General features: G+C 42.9%; 3 protein-coding genes and 1 long non-coding RNA gene across 6 annotated transcripts; 1 reads left to right on the top strand and 3 right to left on the bottom strand.

Annotated features, from left to right (window-relative positions):
- Positions 1-562: 562 nt before the first annotated feature.
- Positions 563-4,471, bottom strand: LOC131884930 (uncharacterized). Its single transcript, XM_059232828.1, is given in 2 exon segments — positions 563-3,973; positions 4,197-4,471. A coding segment is annotated over 1 exon segment (1,857 nt). The 5' UTR covers positions 2,684-3,973; positions 4,197-4,471; the 3' UTR covers positions 563-826.
- On the top strand, positions 4,471-5,863 carry LOC131884942 (uncharacterized). Its single transcript, XR_009373761.1, has 3 exons — positions 4,471-4,854; positions 5,105-5,237; positions 5,434-5,863. It is a non-coding gene; the product is annotated as an uncharacterized LOC131884942 (long non-coding RNA).
- A 564-nt stretch (positions 5,864-6,427) lies between these two features.
- On the bottom strand, positions 6,428-9,056 carry LOC131884929 (uncharacterized). Of its 2 annotated transcripts, none has more exons than XM_059232826.1 (2): positions 8,779-9,056; positions 6,428-8,702 (listed from the first exon to the last, which is right to left on the bottom strand). In XM_059232826.1, exon 2 carries the CDS (start codon positions 8,590-8,592, stop codon positions 6,583-6,585), a length of 2,010 nt encoding a protein of 669 aa, XP_059088809.1. In that variant the 5' UTR covers positions 8,593-8,702; positions 8,779-9,056; the 3' UTR covers positions 6,428-6,582. The 2 variants fall into 2 exon arrangements, with proteins under 2 accessions (XP_059088809.1, XP_059088808.1); XM_059232825.1 differs by having other exon boundaries at positions 6,428-8,689.
- A 1,193-nt stretch (positions 9,057-10,249) lies between these two features.
- Positions 10,250-14,622, bottom strand: LOC131884938 (uncharacterized). Of its 2 annotated transcripts, XR_009373760.1 has the most exons (3): positions 13,552-14,622; positions 10,733-10,958; positions 10,250-10,561 (listed from the first exon to the last, which is right to left on the bottom strand). XR_009373760.1 is itself a non-coding variant. In XM_059232835.1 (2 exons), the coding sequence occupies exons 1-2, from the start codon at positions 11,023-11,025 to the stop codon at positions 10,405-10,407; spliced, it is 450 nt and encodes a 149-aa protein (XP_059088818.1). In that variant the 5' UTR covers positions 11,026-11,335; the 3' UTR covers positions 10,250-10,404. The 2 variants fall into 2 exon arrangements, 1 of the variants encoding a protein (XP_059088818.1); XM_059232835.1 differs by lacking the exon at positions 13,552-14,622 and having other exon boundaries at positions 10,733-11,335.
- Between the last annotated feature and the right edge of the window lie 1,513 nt (positions 14,623-16,135).

Here is a 16,135-nt window from a genome sequence, read left to right as displayed (position 1 = left end):
CGCAGAGAGAACGAAGTTCAACGCAGATAGAAGGTAATGATTTATTTCAAAGAACCATCAACTGAGAGTTTGCAATCTTCTGCGGAGCTTTCAAATATTATCTCAATCATCAATCGTCTGAAGCTTTTTGTGTAAAGTTGATTTTAAGAGATCACAATCACAAGGCACATTTGATGGCTTTGAACCACTACCAATCTAGAACCATAACATCAATCTTTCATGGTAATCTACCCGATGACCCAAAGCAAAAGTCATAACAAAAAGGGAGAGCTAAAAAAGACTTACAAACGCGAAGTCAAGTATGATATGTACTTTTAAAATCTACATTTGAATATGTCACCTAAATGAAACTTGTTCCTCTTGGCTCCCTGATTTCAAACATTACCCTTATACATGATCAACAATTACAATTTTGACCAACTGCGATCAGATGCGTTCCATTGTGTTATGAACTTGTTTTGGAGCACTCTGAAGAACAACTTGAGCAATTGGTTTGAGCTTGTCAATCTGTCAAGCTTGAAGTCTTAAATCTAAATAATAGACCTTCAACAATCACGGAGACAGTCAACTACTTCATATTGGCTTGACAGAACTCTCCCTGTTACTCATCAATATTTATTCAATATGTAATTCTCCTTTCAGCCACCGCTCAGAAGAGCTACACACTTTAACAAATCTGTGCATCGGTAATTGAGAAATTTGTTCTCTGAACTACAACAAAGGATGGAATACATTGGAACATATGAGATACCATAAACGAAAGAATCTTTTGATTATCTTACATTGTACATAAATCACATTTAGCATGTCAGGGCCTGTCTTTCCTTCACGCGAAACCCATCGTAATGGCTAAACTTTGCCTTCTTGGCTTGGGAAAGATCTGTACATCTCGCGGCGCATCCGGGTTGTTACTAAGGAATCTGTGAAATTCCCGATTGGCAGCTATGATGATTTTGGCTTGGTCAGCCAATTCCTCTTGGTTGATCTGATTGATCGTGGCGTTAGGAGGTAAATTTTGGTCCTCCATGATTAGAATATTGCCATGAACATCATTGGGCACTCCATCAGCCACGGGTGGATGAGCCACTCGGTCGCGTATATTGAGGAAGTCGGATTCGTGTTGGGCTTTCTCGATAACACTCAGGAGAAAATTGCCCTCCAATGCTGTACTAGCTTCGTCTTTGCCAATGCCCAAGACCTCTCTCGCCTCCTCGAGGAGTGTAGGGTTGGGTGGATCGTCCTTGCCCACTGATTGATTGAATTCGCGGTGAACTTTGACGTCCTCTTTCCAGAAGTTCGAGAAGGATTGAGGGATTTTGTCGGGAGTAACTTCCTTCAGTTTCAGGATCCCGATACCGGTGAAAATGATGCAGACGATATTGACCACGGTGAGAGTGAAGCTCACGATTCCCAGTAATGCGGCTTCCTTCACCAAATTGTCCGAGTAAGCGGGTGTATAGATGGGCAAAGTGGAGTTCAAGTCCGATTCCAACCGATAGCCAACCAAGTAGCTTTCACCCGACACCGCACCCACGAAGCTCACCGCCCATAGGAGGCCACAGTTAACAGCGGGAGGCAGGAGCGAGGCAGAAATGGCTACTCCAACCAAGGAGCCGGAATTTCCGCCCAGGATTGACATGGCAACGCCTGCACCGGAAGGAGTGGCTATCAAGGCCCCGCCTATGAGGGTCCTGAGTTGCCCTCGGGCCTGCATTTCGGGGGTGGGCCATTGCGGTACACCGTAGGTATCGATCCAGGGAGCAAATATCAAACCGAACGTGAAACCCATGGTCAAGCAAAGTCATATGGAGATGATTTCATTTTTGATCCCCTGGTTTCTCAGCTTCCTATCGCGGATCACGGATCCAAAGATACCGGACAAAATCGGGCCCATGAGTGGAGAGACCAACATGGATGCAACCAAAGTGACAGTGCTGTTTTCGATTAATCCCATAAACGCTATACAGCCTGCCAAAAACAACAGCATGAGGAAGTCGAAGTTGAAGTCACCGCCAGCCTTGATCCTGCTCACAACCTCGGCCACCAAAAGTCTGCTCCTAATACTGTTGTAGAAATTGGAGATTCTATTCTCTAACTTGGACAGATCCACGGCTTTCTCGGCCATTTGTCGGTGGTATGGATCAGCCAACTCTTTTTGGTATACCTTAGGAGGATCTTGAAGAACGTGTTCTCCTCGGAGCTGAATGGAACTGGGTACGACGCTAATTGAAGTATAGTCATTACTACCGATCCCGTGTTGTTGCAAGCATATCAAGGCGATCTCAGTCCGAGATGAAGGCACACAAAAAGTGGTCAAGATGTACTTGCCATTGCTCGATTTTTGGGTGGTAAAGTGAGAACATTTCAGGACACCCAAGACCTCGACCATTGTATCCTCCAAGCTAGTGAAGTCCATTTCATTCATGACAGCGGGTTGCTCGGTTAAGGTCTTTAGATTGGATGGTGGCTCCCCTTCGATGGGCATGGGATTGTCGTAGCCCATGTGGCCTCCCCCTGGTTTGGGAAAGAACTCATTTCGAGAGTTTTTCTTCTTCTCACTTTGGCTTTTCTTCTTGTTCTTTTGCTTTCCTTCGTGAGTTGGATTTTGAGTGAGTTCTTGGTGCAATCTGAGCTCTTCCTCACGGACCGGAATCCAAACGAGTATCCACGTGGATGACGCCATTTGGCGTGTTGGCGGTCCTGGGAACCTTATTCTCCTCCTCCTCCTTCTTTTTTTCCCTCCTCGGGAGTACGTACACGAAAATAAGTTCGACAACAAGTTTTACCTATCGATTTGTTATCAAAACCGATGGATGCTTTGGAAATCGTGTAGCACTCACTCCATATGGTGATCAATTTGTCAAACTCGTTCTCACTCTTTGGTTCTGTTCTGTGGTGAGAACTATTCTCGCAATTATTGAACACTATCTGTGTTCTGTAGGCACATTGGTGATCGAATCAATGCCGAGTCTTACGATTAGTCCAGCTTTAATACTCTTGCCTATCCAGTGGAATTTCCAAGGCAATCCTCCTCCTTCTTTCTCTGAAGGCTCTGAATTCTTCACTTAATTTCCAGGTTGAGGAATATCACTGAGCCCAATTCTAAGGGTGTGCTTTGTCCACTTTTTTACGGACGCAGTATCTGTGAGCCCACAAAAGTCATCGCGCAAGAAACGCTATCGGTCGGATGGTGAACAGACGGACTCCCTCATCATCATGTGATTGTTTAGCTCCGGGGTTTGCCTCGAAGAAGGATTCACGGGAACCAGAATACACTAGACCGGCATTGGGCTCGTGTCATTCAGTGATGGGGAAAGGTTCACAAAGAGCAGGTCGAAGCCACTCCATGTCCATTTAGTAGTCTACATAAGTTCGTATGTACTAGTAGAGATGATGCTGGGTTGAGCGGTATGCACGAAGACCGATCACACAGTTTACGAGGGGAGGGAGGGAGGGAGGGACGAAGAGGGGGATTTGTCAAGAACTAGAGAGCGGTTGGATCCCTTTGTACTTTCATTTTTTTCCTGCATTCGGACAACATTTGAATTTGCGTGCGAGCTTCTTTTCCCATTGACAGCTATTACTTATGATGGTTTTGGCCATTTCTTTGTTGAAACAATTTGGCCAGATTGAGATCTGAGTCAATCGATTGTGTCTCCATAAGTTTCCACTGCCCTTTTCCAGAAGTCGTTTCTTTCTTTGTTCTACTTCTCGATGAAGATGAAAACACATAAAATCTCTCCATTGTTCCATTACACCTCTCAAGCAAAGTGGTTCCCATATTACACCGGTTCCACTAGCACACCCCTCGCGCTGACTCGACATACCAACCAATGTACTTACTTACGTACATGGTTTGAGCGTGTTTCAGGTAGCGATGGTGCCTGATAGAGTACAAAAGTCCAGTTCAAACCAGAATCAGATAGGCTGCTTTTCCTTCGAAATGTACTTTGATGGATGTTGCGCTCACTACCTGGATTTGGGTGGAATGAGTGTCTCTTTAGCCCCTTTGGTCTGAAGACAAGTTTGGATACGGCGATAATGATTAAAACATAATATTACAATGTCAACTATAATAAAAACATCGTATATCTTTTTATATGCAGCAATGAGAGTACTTACTTCCTCTCACTTCGTATTCGTAGCTCCCCAATCCTTATCTTGTTGCAAATCTGTTGACTTAAAAATACACTTACTTTGCATTAGAGCCAATCAATGGGACACGTGAAAACTTAATTTACACTTCACATAGTGAAAATTTTTCGACTCATCTTCCAATTCATTGCGAGAATTAATGCACGTGAACTCTGTAAGATTTTGTACGCTGCAAGCATGACCACACTGAGTGAGCAGCTAAATTGACTTGTTTCGCTTCACAGATCATTCAACTCGATTAAAGATGCAATAGCCAGGATCTTGTTTAATATGTGTAGCGCTTGGGCACGCCAGACTAGGACCAGGCAAATCCTGAACATGTAAACTATCCTTCATTTCTGAAGCACATTGATCTGGAAAACATCCAGCCATGTACACTATCTACAATATCTCGCGTCCATTTCATAAGAACCTTTACATATAGGAAGCTATACCGAATGTTCCTCCAAGAATAACAGCAACATGCCTCCTCACCTGGATTTTGTGCCTTGGTAACTCTTGGCTTCCAGGGTTGGATATGTCAAATGTTGACTCTCGCTCCTCCATCAACATCGCTTTTCTTGTGCTCCATGACCATGGCGATGGTGGCAGGGATTGCTGCTCTGGTGATGGTCGGGAAAAGACTTCTGTCAAGCTTGCGGTTTTGTTGAGGGCCTTAAACACGTGCCTACTGGTGCCTACTTGAACCCACATGCACACGTAAGTACACACTCTCGTAGGATTTCAGTCTGGTCGTGTATTCTTTGGTACCGTGTCCGTCAACAGGTTTCGATGTACTTCGATAAAGCTAGCAGCCTCGACCAAGTGAGGGCATGGTTGAGTTGATGTCACACATAAGGTGTGGAGCTTGGGGATTCAATTCGAGGGGATTAGGAGCGGGTTTGGCGTGAAATTCTACTTATGTGCGTATATGTCGTTGCATGCACCTGACAGCACCGCGTTCTTTTAGATTCGTTCATATTGATGACGCCTACCTATCCTCGGTACTTTGTACTATACACGCATTGATTAATCCAGTTTCTCTCGGCAGAAACTAGACTCCTTTGGATAACCTTTCTGAAAGACATTTCGCCTCAGATCTAGTAAGTGCATGCATTTATTACTACTTGGAAGTAGGGCAAGATTAAAGGCGCCTCTTAAGTCAAACAATTAAGTATGTGAGGGTATTGTATACTCAGTACAATGTAAGGTTCTAATTATTTACAAGAATATTTGTTTGCATCATCATTTTGTGTCTGCCAGAAAATGCTAATTCTAGATTTATTGTTCTCGTTTTAGCTCTGATTTAAATAGAACCACGAACGTTCAGTTTGAGCGTAACAGACAGGAGCGGAGTCACCGATTCCTTAATGTCCTCATAAAAAGCCGGCGGAGAGTGAAAACGAGTTCGATGAGATTTGAAATATACGAAATTGAATGTTGTTCATCAAAGTTCTAAAACCATCGATCCAGAATAGATTTCCAAAGTATTAATGTCGATTTAGCATAACGACTAACACAGCAAGTGACTCCTATGGATTGTCCAGATCATAGGTAATCTCATAGAACATTGTTTTTGACCGACATATACATGTAGAGCCGAAACCAAAGTATGAATAAAAAGCAATCGAAGCGAGAAATGGATCCGATAAACAAAGGATAATAAATTGATTGCCTATAAAACATTGTTGTCACACTTAGCGCAATTGTGATCATTTTATTATGATTGCTGTCTGTGAACCTGAATCTAATCAACCCTGCAAAACATGTCCGCAAACACGCCAGTTTTGTACTCATTGTTTTGAAATGCAATCCTTCATTCGAATCCACCCACTTCCCGATCACAACAACAATTTTGATCAAGGCGAACTTGGGCATTGTAAGTTTGCTTGTGTGCTTTGATTTAGTCTTTAAATTCGATTCAGTCACGTGTACCGATCATTTTGTCAAGGTCCATGAGGCTCCGATCCGAAAATAGGAGCCACATTAGGCATTACATTGCCATGTCTGTGGAAACGCACAACAGCCGAACCCCATTTGAGGGGAAAAAGAGTCCTCGATTGCTCATGGAAGACGGCTCATTCACATTGGATTCAAAACATTGCTTTCCATTCAAAATCACGAAGCAAAACTGGGAAGAGGCACAAATCTTGGGTATTGCAGATTACAGGCTATCGGTGTTACCACATTGAAATCCATGAAAAGTTTCACAAAACGAGGCTTGTGAAACCCGTCGAAATACAACAACATATGTCTGTGTTACCCATCAAACTGAGATTCAAGAGAAATAGGCTCAATTTAAACACCCTTTATTGGAGTTCAACAAATTCAGGCGCTAGTACGGTAATCACTTTACGGTTGGAAACAGTCAGTCCTCTTATCTGTGGAGATTGATGGGTGAAATTAAACTACCTCTACGAGCACAGGGTAAATGTATATGTGATGGTCTTAAGTAGATTGGCTGCCATCTCGTTCCGAAGTTCTCGAAGTTATGGTGACTTCTTCCACCACACTCGATTGTCTGTACAAAGTGTCTGCAGCCATTTGAAAGGCTTTGGCTTGGTCCGTCAAAGCGGTACTGGCAGATCGAGAATTCCGTTTGGATACCAGGGACACGGGATCCTTTTGAAAGCGACCCATGACGGGTGGCATCGAGACCCACTCCTTGATATTAATGCGGCTGTTTTCCTCCTGCGCCTTCTCCACGGCATTTTTCACGAATGTCTTGGCATAATCATAATCGTTGACTTCACCGCCCAATACGTCCTTGGCCTCGATGTTCATTTGCTCCAAGGGATCACCGCGTTTTACAATCTGATTGTACGAACGATGCACCTTGATGTCCTCCTTCCAGAACGTGGAGAAAGATTGCGGAATCTTATCCGGGGTCACTTCTTTCAGCTTGAGCAACAGAATGCCCGTGATGATGATGCAGATGATATTCACGATGGTGAGGAGGAAGCTAACAATGCCCAAATAAGCGGCTTCCAACGCCAGATTCTCGGAGTAGCTCGGCGTGTAGATAACCGAATTAGATCCATTGTCCCGGAGGAGACCATCGTCGAGCTCGTAGCCAATGAGATAGTTCCCGTCTTGGGACAAAGCAGAAATGATGCTAATGGCACAAAACAAACCACAATTCACGGCTGGTGGGAGTAGAGAGGCCGAGATGGCCACACCCACAAGAGAGCCAGCGTTTCCTCCCAAGACAGACAAGGCCACTCCTGCCCCCGAGGGAATGGCGATCAGTACGCCGGAGAGAAGAGATCGCAATTGACCCCGACTCAACATCTCCGGTGTGGGCCATTGCGTCACGCCATAAGCACCGATCCACGGGGCAAAGATCAGCCCGAAAACGGCCCCAGTCAGAATGCAAATGATGAGGGAAATCACCTCGTGGGTGATCCCACTTCGACGAAGTTTTCTGTCTTTGATGACCGTCCCAAAAATGCCAGCCAAAATGGGACCCATCAGCGGCGAGACGAGCATGGAGGCCACCAAAACCACGGAGCTATTCTCGATCAAGCCCATGAATGCAATGCAACCTGCCAAAAAGAGCAGCATGATGTAATCAAAGGTGAATTCGCCGCCAGATTTGATCCGAGCAATCACCTCGGCCACCAACATTCGACTTTTGATGCTGTTGTAAAATTTATCCACTTTTTGCTCGAGCTTGGATGCTTCGGATCGGTCTGATTTGGTACTATGTCTTTTGGCATTCTTTTCCTTTGATTCTTGGAATTCTTCCTCTGGATCCTCGAGAAACAATTCCTCCCCTAACTGGAGAGGTGAGGTCATCAGACTAATTGAGCTTCGGGCGTTGCTCCCAATTCCATGACGCTGCAGACAAATGAGATGGGTCTCGGTTTTGTCCTCGGGAACGCAAAACGAGTACAACAAATATTGACCCGAGCCGGTGTTTTGCTTGGTAAAGTGCTTGATCTTCATCGTGTCCATGGCCAGTTGTAGGCGGTCCTGAAGACTGGCGAATTCCACCCACTGTACGCCGGAGGACACCGAGTGTCGTTTGGAAGAATCGGAGGTAGGCAAATTCAGAGTGTCTTGGTATACGTCGTGGTCGATGTGGATCTTCAAGCTCTTCTTGCTCCTAGCTTTCAGCTCATTGGGACTCTTCTCGTTGTCCAAAATGGAGGGCAAGTCCATGGTGGGGTTCACAATGCCTTTGGGTTCAAACACCGAGTCGTTGTCGATGTCTGTACTCACTGAGGAGCGGCTTTTCGAATCACCGTTCGATTCGGAAGGGGATGCTTGAGGTGACGAGACAGTGTGGGGCTTTATCGGCAGAGGAGGAGCATTGGAATCCATCTTGGTGACGCTCAGTTCCATGCCCCCTTTGGTCTTGAGCAGGAGGTGGCGCTCCCTGAATTCAGCCTCGTTCCGCATCCGGAATTCTTCTTCGGGCGTTGGGATCCAAATCCATAGCCATGTGAGGCCCATCTTGATTGCTCTCACTTTGAGTGAGACTGTGAGTGTTGTTCGTCCTCAAACGTGTATAATTCGAATGCCAGCCTACAAGACTTAGCCTTTGCAAGACCTGGCAAAGATTCCTGAATGAATTATCAATTATCAGAACTGTCTGTATGACACATGTGTTATCACGGAAACTCAGAATTAGATACTCACTAGTGTTTGCTTTTTAGTCTTCTGGGCTGCTCTTTAGTATGCACTGCAAGATAGTTGATGACTAAATTTGACAATCCATCTCGGTCAAGAAGATGGACGACACAGCAGACGACAAACTCTCTAGTTTATTATGTTTTTTTTGAAAGAAGACGTCGTTGGCGGGAGCAGATTTGTTGTGTCCAAGAATTGGTCGAAAGAACTTGGGTATTAGATTACCTCCTTCAGATCGCTTCAATCCTTTCGGGAGGAGTGGATTGAGGAAAGGTTTCCATCCAATTGTTGCTTATGACAGTCGCACAAATGTTTGGAATCTGTACATGTTCGAGTTCGACTCGGACAGCGGGAAGGTATTCGCTTTCCCACGACTGGATGAATAATATTGAGGTCAACAGAAACGCAACAAAACACGGTCAGGTTCCAATCCAGATTCATTTTAAACGATCGAAAAGGTTAGGTCGTGGTAATCGGTGGTGATGTTGATCCCACAAATTGGACGGTGTTCAGAGAACAGCCGAGTGTCCAATTGAATTTGGCCAACTGATCCACTGTACTGTCATCGTCATCGCAATTGCCATTTTGGTTACTAGGAGAAGTTGATAGAGACGAATCCGAGGTTTATTTGACGGGAAAATAAAAATGAAACGATTTCTCTTTAGCAATCTTGTACACCGACTGCCGTTTTTTAACATGCGTGCTCGTGGGAATTTCCACGTGTGAATTTCCATGAAATTTTGACGTTTGCAATCAAAATATGTTCCTTTTTTCCTTTTGATGAGCGTTACTCCATCGCTTTGAATGTATAGATTTTAGAAAAAATACGACACTATGGCTAGGTGAACGACGATAGCAATTCATAGATTTTAATGCTAAGTTATACTCGTACGGAAGGTTGCCCTGGAACTTCTTATCAAGATTTTTGTTCAAGTTTGACTTAAAAGAATATACCGGATCAACGTTTACATACACTCCTGACGACTATTGGAGGGGAGTAAATCGAACAAGGAATGAGTCCAAAGAAGAACTTCATTGTTTTAACCGTTGAAGTATTATTAATGTCGCAGTGACATTAGATCGTTGTAATGCGAAATACTTTTTTACTTTCGATTCAGGCTGGGATCGTACATGATTGTACATAAAAAAGGATTGGCAAGTTTTTTCGAGCAGTTTTCTGCATTTTCATCCACTGCACAGAAATGTTGAACCATCAAGAAAAGTTTAAAACCTTAGAGGTCTTAGAGGCCTTAGAGGTCTACAATTTTGGCCTCTATTTGGCACTCCGTATTGCCAAGTGAAAGGGAAATGGAGAGCCGTCAATGAAAAGGCAGACCTTTAAATTTTCCCACTGACATCATTTATCCCACACAGTTGACTTGCACTTCGTTCCAGAACACAATAAATCAAGATACTCTAAGACTGCTTTGCCAATTGTAAGAATAGTATGCAGGGATGCTTCAAGAAAAACGGCGATAAGAATATTCATACGTGTGCATTTCCTTTAGTCACATCATAGCCAAGAGAGACTGTTGGTTGTAATTCTTTTCAAAAATGAGCTCAAAAATATTCAGGGCAAGGAGGTTCCATTCGTTTTCGACATCACTCTATTCCTCGACGAGATTCACGGCAGATTCATTTGCGCAATCGAAAAGGCGACAAATCCGAGGGGAGTGTTCGCTTCCGCAATCGGAACGGAGACAGATCGTTGGTCCTCTTTAAGAAGAACCCGGCCCGACGTTCTTCGTCCTCTTCGTTTGGCCTTCGCCAATCGGACGGAGGCTCAAATCTTCTGAAATACATACATTCACATAATCTAGTCATCAACCATTAGTGTATTAGGAATGTTTTCAACGCCAGTAATCCGTCCATCTATCCAACTTGTGTACTAAGGAGAGTGTCGCCATAAGAGGTCCAATGCTAAAGATGTCAATTTAAGTGCAAGAATTTGCTATTCACTTACTTGAATGTTGAATGGCTCCGTGTCCAAGAGGGATCGGTCACAAAGAAGTGCCGCAGTTGTTGCCATTGGATTCCCACCGGCCTTCTTAAGGCTACTTCCATGGAATTGGCATTGGATTGGGCACTGACTCTGGGCCTAAAGGGCTCGGTGCCTTCAGGATCGATGCCAATCCGAGGCTTCATATTGGCTAATCGGTTGGTAGCTTGTTGTGAGCCATATAATTGGTCTGCAAATGGGTTGGCCAAGGAAAATCTCAAACCAATTAAAACGACGAGGAGAACCAATTCCTTCATTCTACAGATTAGACGACGAACTGAGCTAGGAAATAACGGGCACTGGAGGGTATATATACGTATCCGAAGTGTGCTATCTCCGAGGACCGATGGTAATGAATCTGTCCGATTTGTGATGGAAAGCTCCCGACTTTTGGGTCCCAACGGAACGATCAGATCGGTAATAGATTCATGAATTATGAGAGATCCTCCTCATTTTGGGGAGCTTTTGGAATCAGACGATCCCATGCACGGCCGAGAGCATTACTTTTTATTGGATTATAATTGTTGTAGATATCGTAGCTCAGTGTTTACAGAATTGGGCCAACATTGTACTGTGGCTTTTGCCTCTCGAGGGTTTTCTTGTTCCAAGGGTATTATTTCAGGTTTTGAGAGAGGATTTTACTAAGTTGCTACACCTCACGCAGTAACGTAATTGAAACTTCACCACAAATGGCCAAAAACAGTTTTTGGGGGGCTGGTTTTTATGCGAATAGCAGTTTTTGAGTCACATTTCCAAATTGAATATCAAGTTCAACGCCTTGTTTTCTGCTTGGGAAAGTCAGCAAAAATGGAAGCTGCAGTCGATCTCTAATCATGGGTTTGATCCGACCAAAAATAAAAATCATTTAGTGAACAAAAGCGCTCTCAGCAATAACACTAGGCTCCAGAAGAGAATGAATTGTATACCATGATTGGATTGCGACAATTGCCCATGTATCAAAACGCCATCAGTCATATGGGAACGTTGAGGCAAGCTCTGGCAGGTTCGTTTGTTTGTTGGTACCAGTGTCAGTGATGCAAGTTTGAAGCTTCAGGCACGTTTTCGATAAGCTGACCCTTCATTCACATTGCTTTATGAAGAAAGGTCAGCTTCTTTAAGACTAGTTTGAAAGGCCATGGCAGGCCAATTTGTTTGCTGGTATCGACGCTTGCCTAAATGTCCGAATAGATGTCTAAAAACTAAAAGTCGGACGACTGGCCACTCGGTAGGCTGAACATTACAAAACGACTTAATGGTTTAGTCATTCATAGCTCTCAATATCCATATTTAATTTGTCCCAACTATAATTGAAGCCGCCAGGTGAAGCCGACAAATGTTATCGCGTGTCTTATATTCTGCTATCGGAATTCGCTTCAACGTTTCAGCTAGTGCCTGCTCTCTAGCGGTGAATATGAAGAACAAACTTTGTTGCCAGATCGATCACTCCCGCCTACGGGCCGGACCCCGACAAGGACAACAACAGTCATAAAGTCGAGCTCGACATAGAGGAGGAGATGGTCTCGCCCAAATCATCGATTACAAGGCTTTGGGAAGTACGAAACCTAGAATGGATAAATTAAGGAAACACAATCAATAAAACAGGGTAACTTGGCTTAACCAGCTCTTAAGGTGATTGTAAAGTTTTAATACACTCTTTAGCCCTCCTCAATCCAGGCTAATTAAAAAAATGAAGTACTACCATATCTTACAGTTTTCTTCAATATTTCATTTTTTCCAAATGTTCCTACGGTTTAGAGAAACCTTTGTAAAAATAGGAAAATCGAAATTAACAGAAATGAGTTCAAAAATAGCTTTTTTTTTCAGGCCTTAAAATATTTTCATGTATATTAATGAGTTAAAACGTGGCAATTTTTAAAATTTCATGTCTACAAGGAGCAGTTAAGCCCGAAAGTTCGAGTGACCTCTCAAAAATCGGTCATGACGTCATCGTCTTCTCCTGCTTCAATGTACCTATATCAATACATATACAAAGATGCCCCATGCAAGGTAGAAATAGTCCTTTTCATTGAGGGAGACAGCGCCCTCTGCTTCGTCTAGGTGAGGAAAAACAAACGTAGAAACGAGAGGACAAGCTCTAAGATGCCAGATTTCATCAAGAGATTATTAGATAAACAAACTATTGCTGAAGTATTGTGATAGAATGAATCACCCAACAAATCATCTGGGAGATATTTCAAATTCCTCTATGGGTAAAATTCCGAGCATTTATGACATGCAAATAAGACCTAAAGAGGAAGCTGCATACTGTACGGTTGATAGCACAAGAGTTTTGCAATCGTCATTTCTAATAAAATGTTACTACAAAAAGAACAGTTTCACAAGTCCTTGATAACTAACTTAAAAACATCATTTTCTTTAGGCTGAAATTTAGTTTTTTAGGGCAATTTAATGAAAGAAGATGTCCATGAGAAAGCCGCGAGTATACTACAAGTATACCATATATAACTCCTTGTTTATTTCAATTTGGAGGTAAAAAGTGTGTATAGGATTTTGTTTTTAAGGATTAGCATCTGAAAGGTCTTTCAGAAGAGTTAGTGGCCTGTTTATGGTGTTAGACTGTATCAGCAACAAGTTCGTTGTTCAAAGAAAAATACCTTGCTCAAATCAGGAGTTTAAGAGCGTATTCTCGTGCTTTCACGTTTGTTTGTCCACATGGAGATAAAGCAGAGCAGAATGAAAAGGACCACTGAATCCTGGGATCCCTTCAGGGGAAAATATAGTCCGTACTTGAACCGACAACGCAATAACAAAATTTATCTCACCATGAAGTTCGCCATCCGCCAAAGGGAGAGTGGAATATGATTACTCAGCAAAGCACTTGATAAAACCTTTAAACTCCGAGTTAATCCAACGACCAGACCGAACGAACTCCTTTCTTGGGGCGCTGGTTCGTTTCAGAAAGGATAAAATACTTTTCTCTGGCGTAATCGAGGGTATGTTCCATCATATCAAATTACCAGAAAAGGATGTTCATTGTCGAGCAGCAGACACCGCGCACCGCAGAGGAGAATCATGGTTATGTTTCCGACACAATCTACAGAAACTGTCATATTGATGATTGTTTAGAGTCTTCTAGTCTTCAGAACGCTGTCTGTAACGCCTTGTTTCGTCTCACGAAATTTGCCTCTTCACGACAATGGCCCTGTGTTTAGATTTCTAATACAGAGCACTTCTCACTACAAGATATCAATGGTATTGAACCCGAAGAGTTATCAAACACTGTCGAGCTCGCCAATCCAGATGCAGACCAGTTGCCCATCGAGAAGACCCTAGCAAGTGTCCTGTTGTGCCGAGAGAGACTTTCCAGCTTCAAAAAGAAGCCACTCAAGCATCAGGCACAAACCATGAAATTCTCGCCATAATTACTGCCACATACGATCCTTTGGGACAGAGAGGTCTCTTGATATTTCGTGGACGGATCCTCCTCTAGAGTCTCACTGAGTTACGTACGTTACGATCGGGACAAGCCAATTCTCAACGATATGAAAAATCTCTGGAAAGCTAATTGGCGAGGCTTAAACTTTTGAATCAATTCGAAATCGGCAGATATGTTCAACCTAGTGCAGTGGTTAGGGCGCTTCCAGTTGAAATATATTTGGGTCATCATTTCTTCGATGCAAGCATAACTGAATATGGCACGGCCGAGCACTTAAGAATGATGAATCCGGCAGGGGAGGTTCATTGGTCGATTCGTATTGCAAAGTCACTTGCTTCATCTCTAAAATAGACGATGATATATACCTCACAGTTGTGTCATTTAATCCTTTTCCTATTTACAAAAAAACATAACATTCTGTACGGTACTTGTAAACGGTTCTTATTAGTCAAAAACGTATGTGAACTATTTAGTTGGGACAGCCTTGTTTTCTTGAAGCTAGAGGGACAATCTTAGTGAAATCGCCCATTGACTCCATGAATCGCCTAATTTGGTGGGCAAAGGAAAGTCGTATCGGTTCTAGATCCTCTCTTGTCCTAAGAGTCAAGAGTCCATGGATGCATTCTCCTATGGAGTTCTTTCCAACCTCACACCATTATAGTTTGTCAATGCAAGAACTCCTTCAATCTTGATTTCTTTTTAGTCTTTAGAAACTTTGAAACAATGAGCTCGAAACACCATGAATTCCAATCACCAAACCTTGAGATGGTTTAATGTCTATGCAGAGTGGAGAGACTGTAATGAAGAGCTAGCTTTATCTTAACAAGTGGGAAACCATCTCCCCGTTCAGAAATATTTCGTTCTACGAGGAATGCTTTCTCTATTTTCAGCTCGGATTTTCTGAATTGGATCACACCTAGGCCAAAACCGTGCAGGGATGTTTTAGGCCTTATTAATCAATTGTATATTCTTGTTCAATAGAAGCCGTTTAGTCAATAAAGATTTGCATGGATAAGGGTTCTATATGGCCTAGTGTTCGATTGAGGCAAATCTTGCAAGAGGGCGAGTTCCATGCTCTGACACAAGTGCAACCTAATATCTGGCTTACTTCGAAGAGCTGCAATACTGATTCTTGATATAAAAGCAAAAGCACAATTAATCACTAACATGTTAAGAAACGCATTTTCTTTTGGTGACCAATAAATCATCCTCATTTTAAAATATTTACTTTCCTAAATTCAAAAAATTAAATGTCAGTTAGCACAAAAAGCAAAATATGGTCATTCAAGAAACAAAGTGCTACATTATTGTGATCCCTATTTTTCATTTGAATTCACATCCAGATCTTTTAGAATCATATTTTTGCGGAAACAATCCTTGATAAGGAATTCGTTCATCGAAACAAAAGTTTTAGGATTTTTTATTTAGTTCGATTTAGTTTTATAATTCCTCAGTTCCTGCTCTTGTAATGTCAGTTTTCTGAATCATTTTTCAACAATGACAGAAGTGTTAGGTAATGCTTGTTTCAGACTTTGTTAACCAGCGCTTTCCTTCACGGGCTTCAAAAGCTTGACTCGACTCATCAGTATTGCATACCAATAAATCTGTTGTCGCAAATGTGCATTTGATATTTCATCACACATCTGAATGATACTCTTTGGATTCTGGGCAATATTCTTCTCATTATTCTCCAAGCAAATCAAACTCGAGAACATCTGTGGGACATGTTCCCGTGGGAAATATCACATTTCCCATGTCCAATCGTTAACGCATGGTGCTGTACCAGGCTTTTGCATGTACAAGGTTGGAAAGGGGACTCCTCCAGACTAAAAAGAACCTCTCAAAGATTGCTGCATTTCTTTTGCTTGTCCTGAAGCTATTCCAGGATCCTTTAGAGTACATATATCCTCAACTATGCCCTAACCATGCAAGTAGATATCCTATCACGTATGCTCGTAGGTCAGCTAATT

The sequence above is a fragment of the Tigriopus californicus genome, chromosome 8, assembly GCF_007210705.1.
Source record: "Tigriopus californicus strain San Diego chromosome 8, Tcal_SD_v2.1, whole genome shotgun sequence".
Classification (NCBI taxonomy): domain Eukaryota; kingdom Metazoa; phylum Arthropoda; class Copepoda; order Harpacticoida; family Harpacticidae; genus Tigriopus; species Tigriopus californicus.
Note: the sequence above shows the minus strand (reverse complement) of the source record. Positions and strands in the feature narration are given on the sequence as shown.

Excerpts from the sequence above, each read along its gene's own strand:
- LOC131884929 (XM_059232826.1), bottom strand. The coding sequence starts at position 8,592 with ATGGGCCTCACATGGCTATGGATTTGGATCCCAACGCCCGAAGAAGAA.
- LOC131884938 (XM_059232835.1), bottom strand. The coding sequence starts at position 11,025 with ATGAAGGAATTGGTTCTCCTCGTCGTTTTAATTGGTTTGAGATTTTCC. Across the intron at positions 10,562-10,732 it reads CGGAGCCATTCAACATTCAA|AAGATTTGAGCCTCCGTCCG; the intron begins GTAAGTGAATAG and ends TATGTATTTCAG.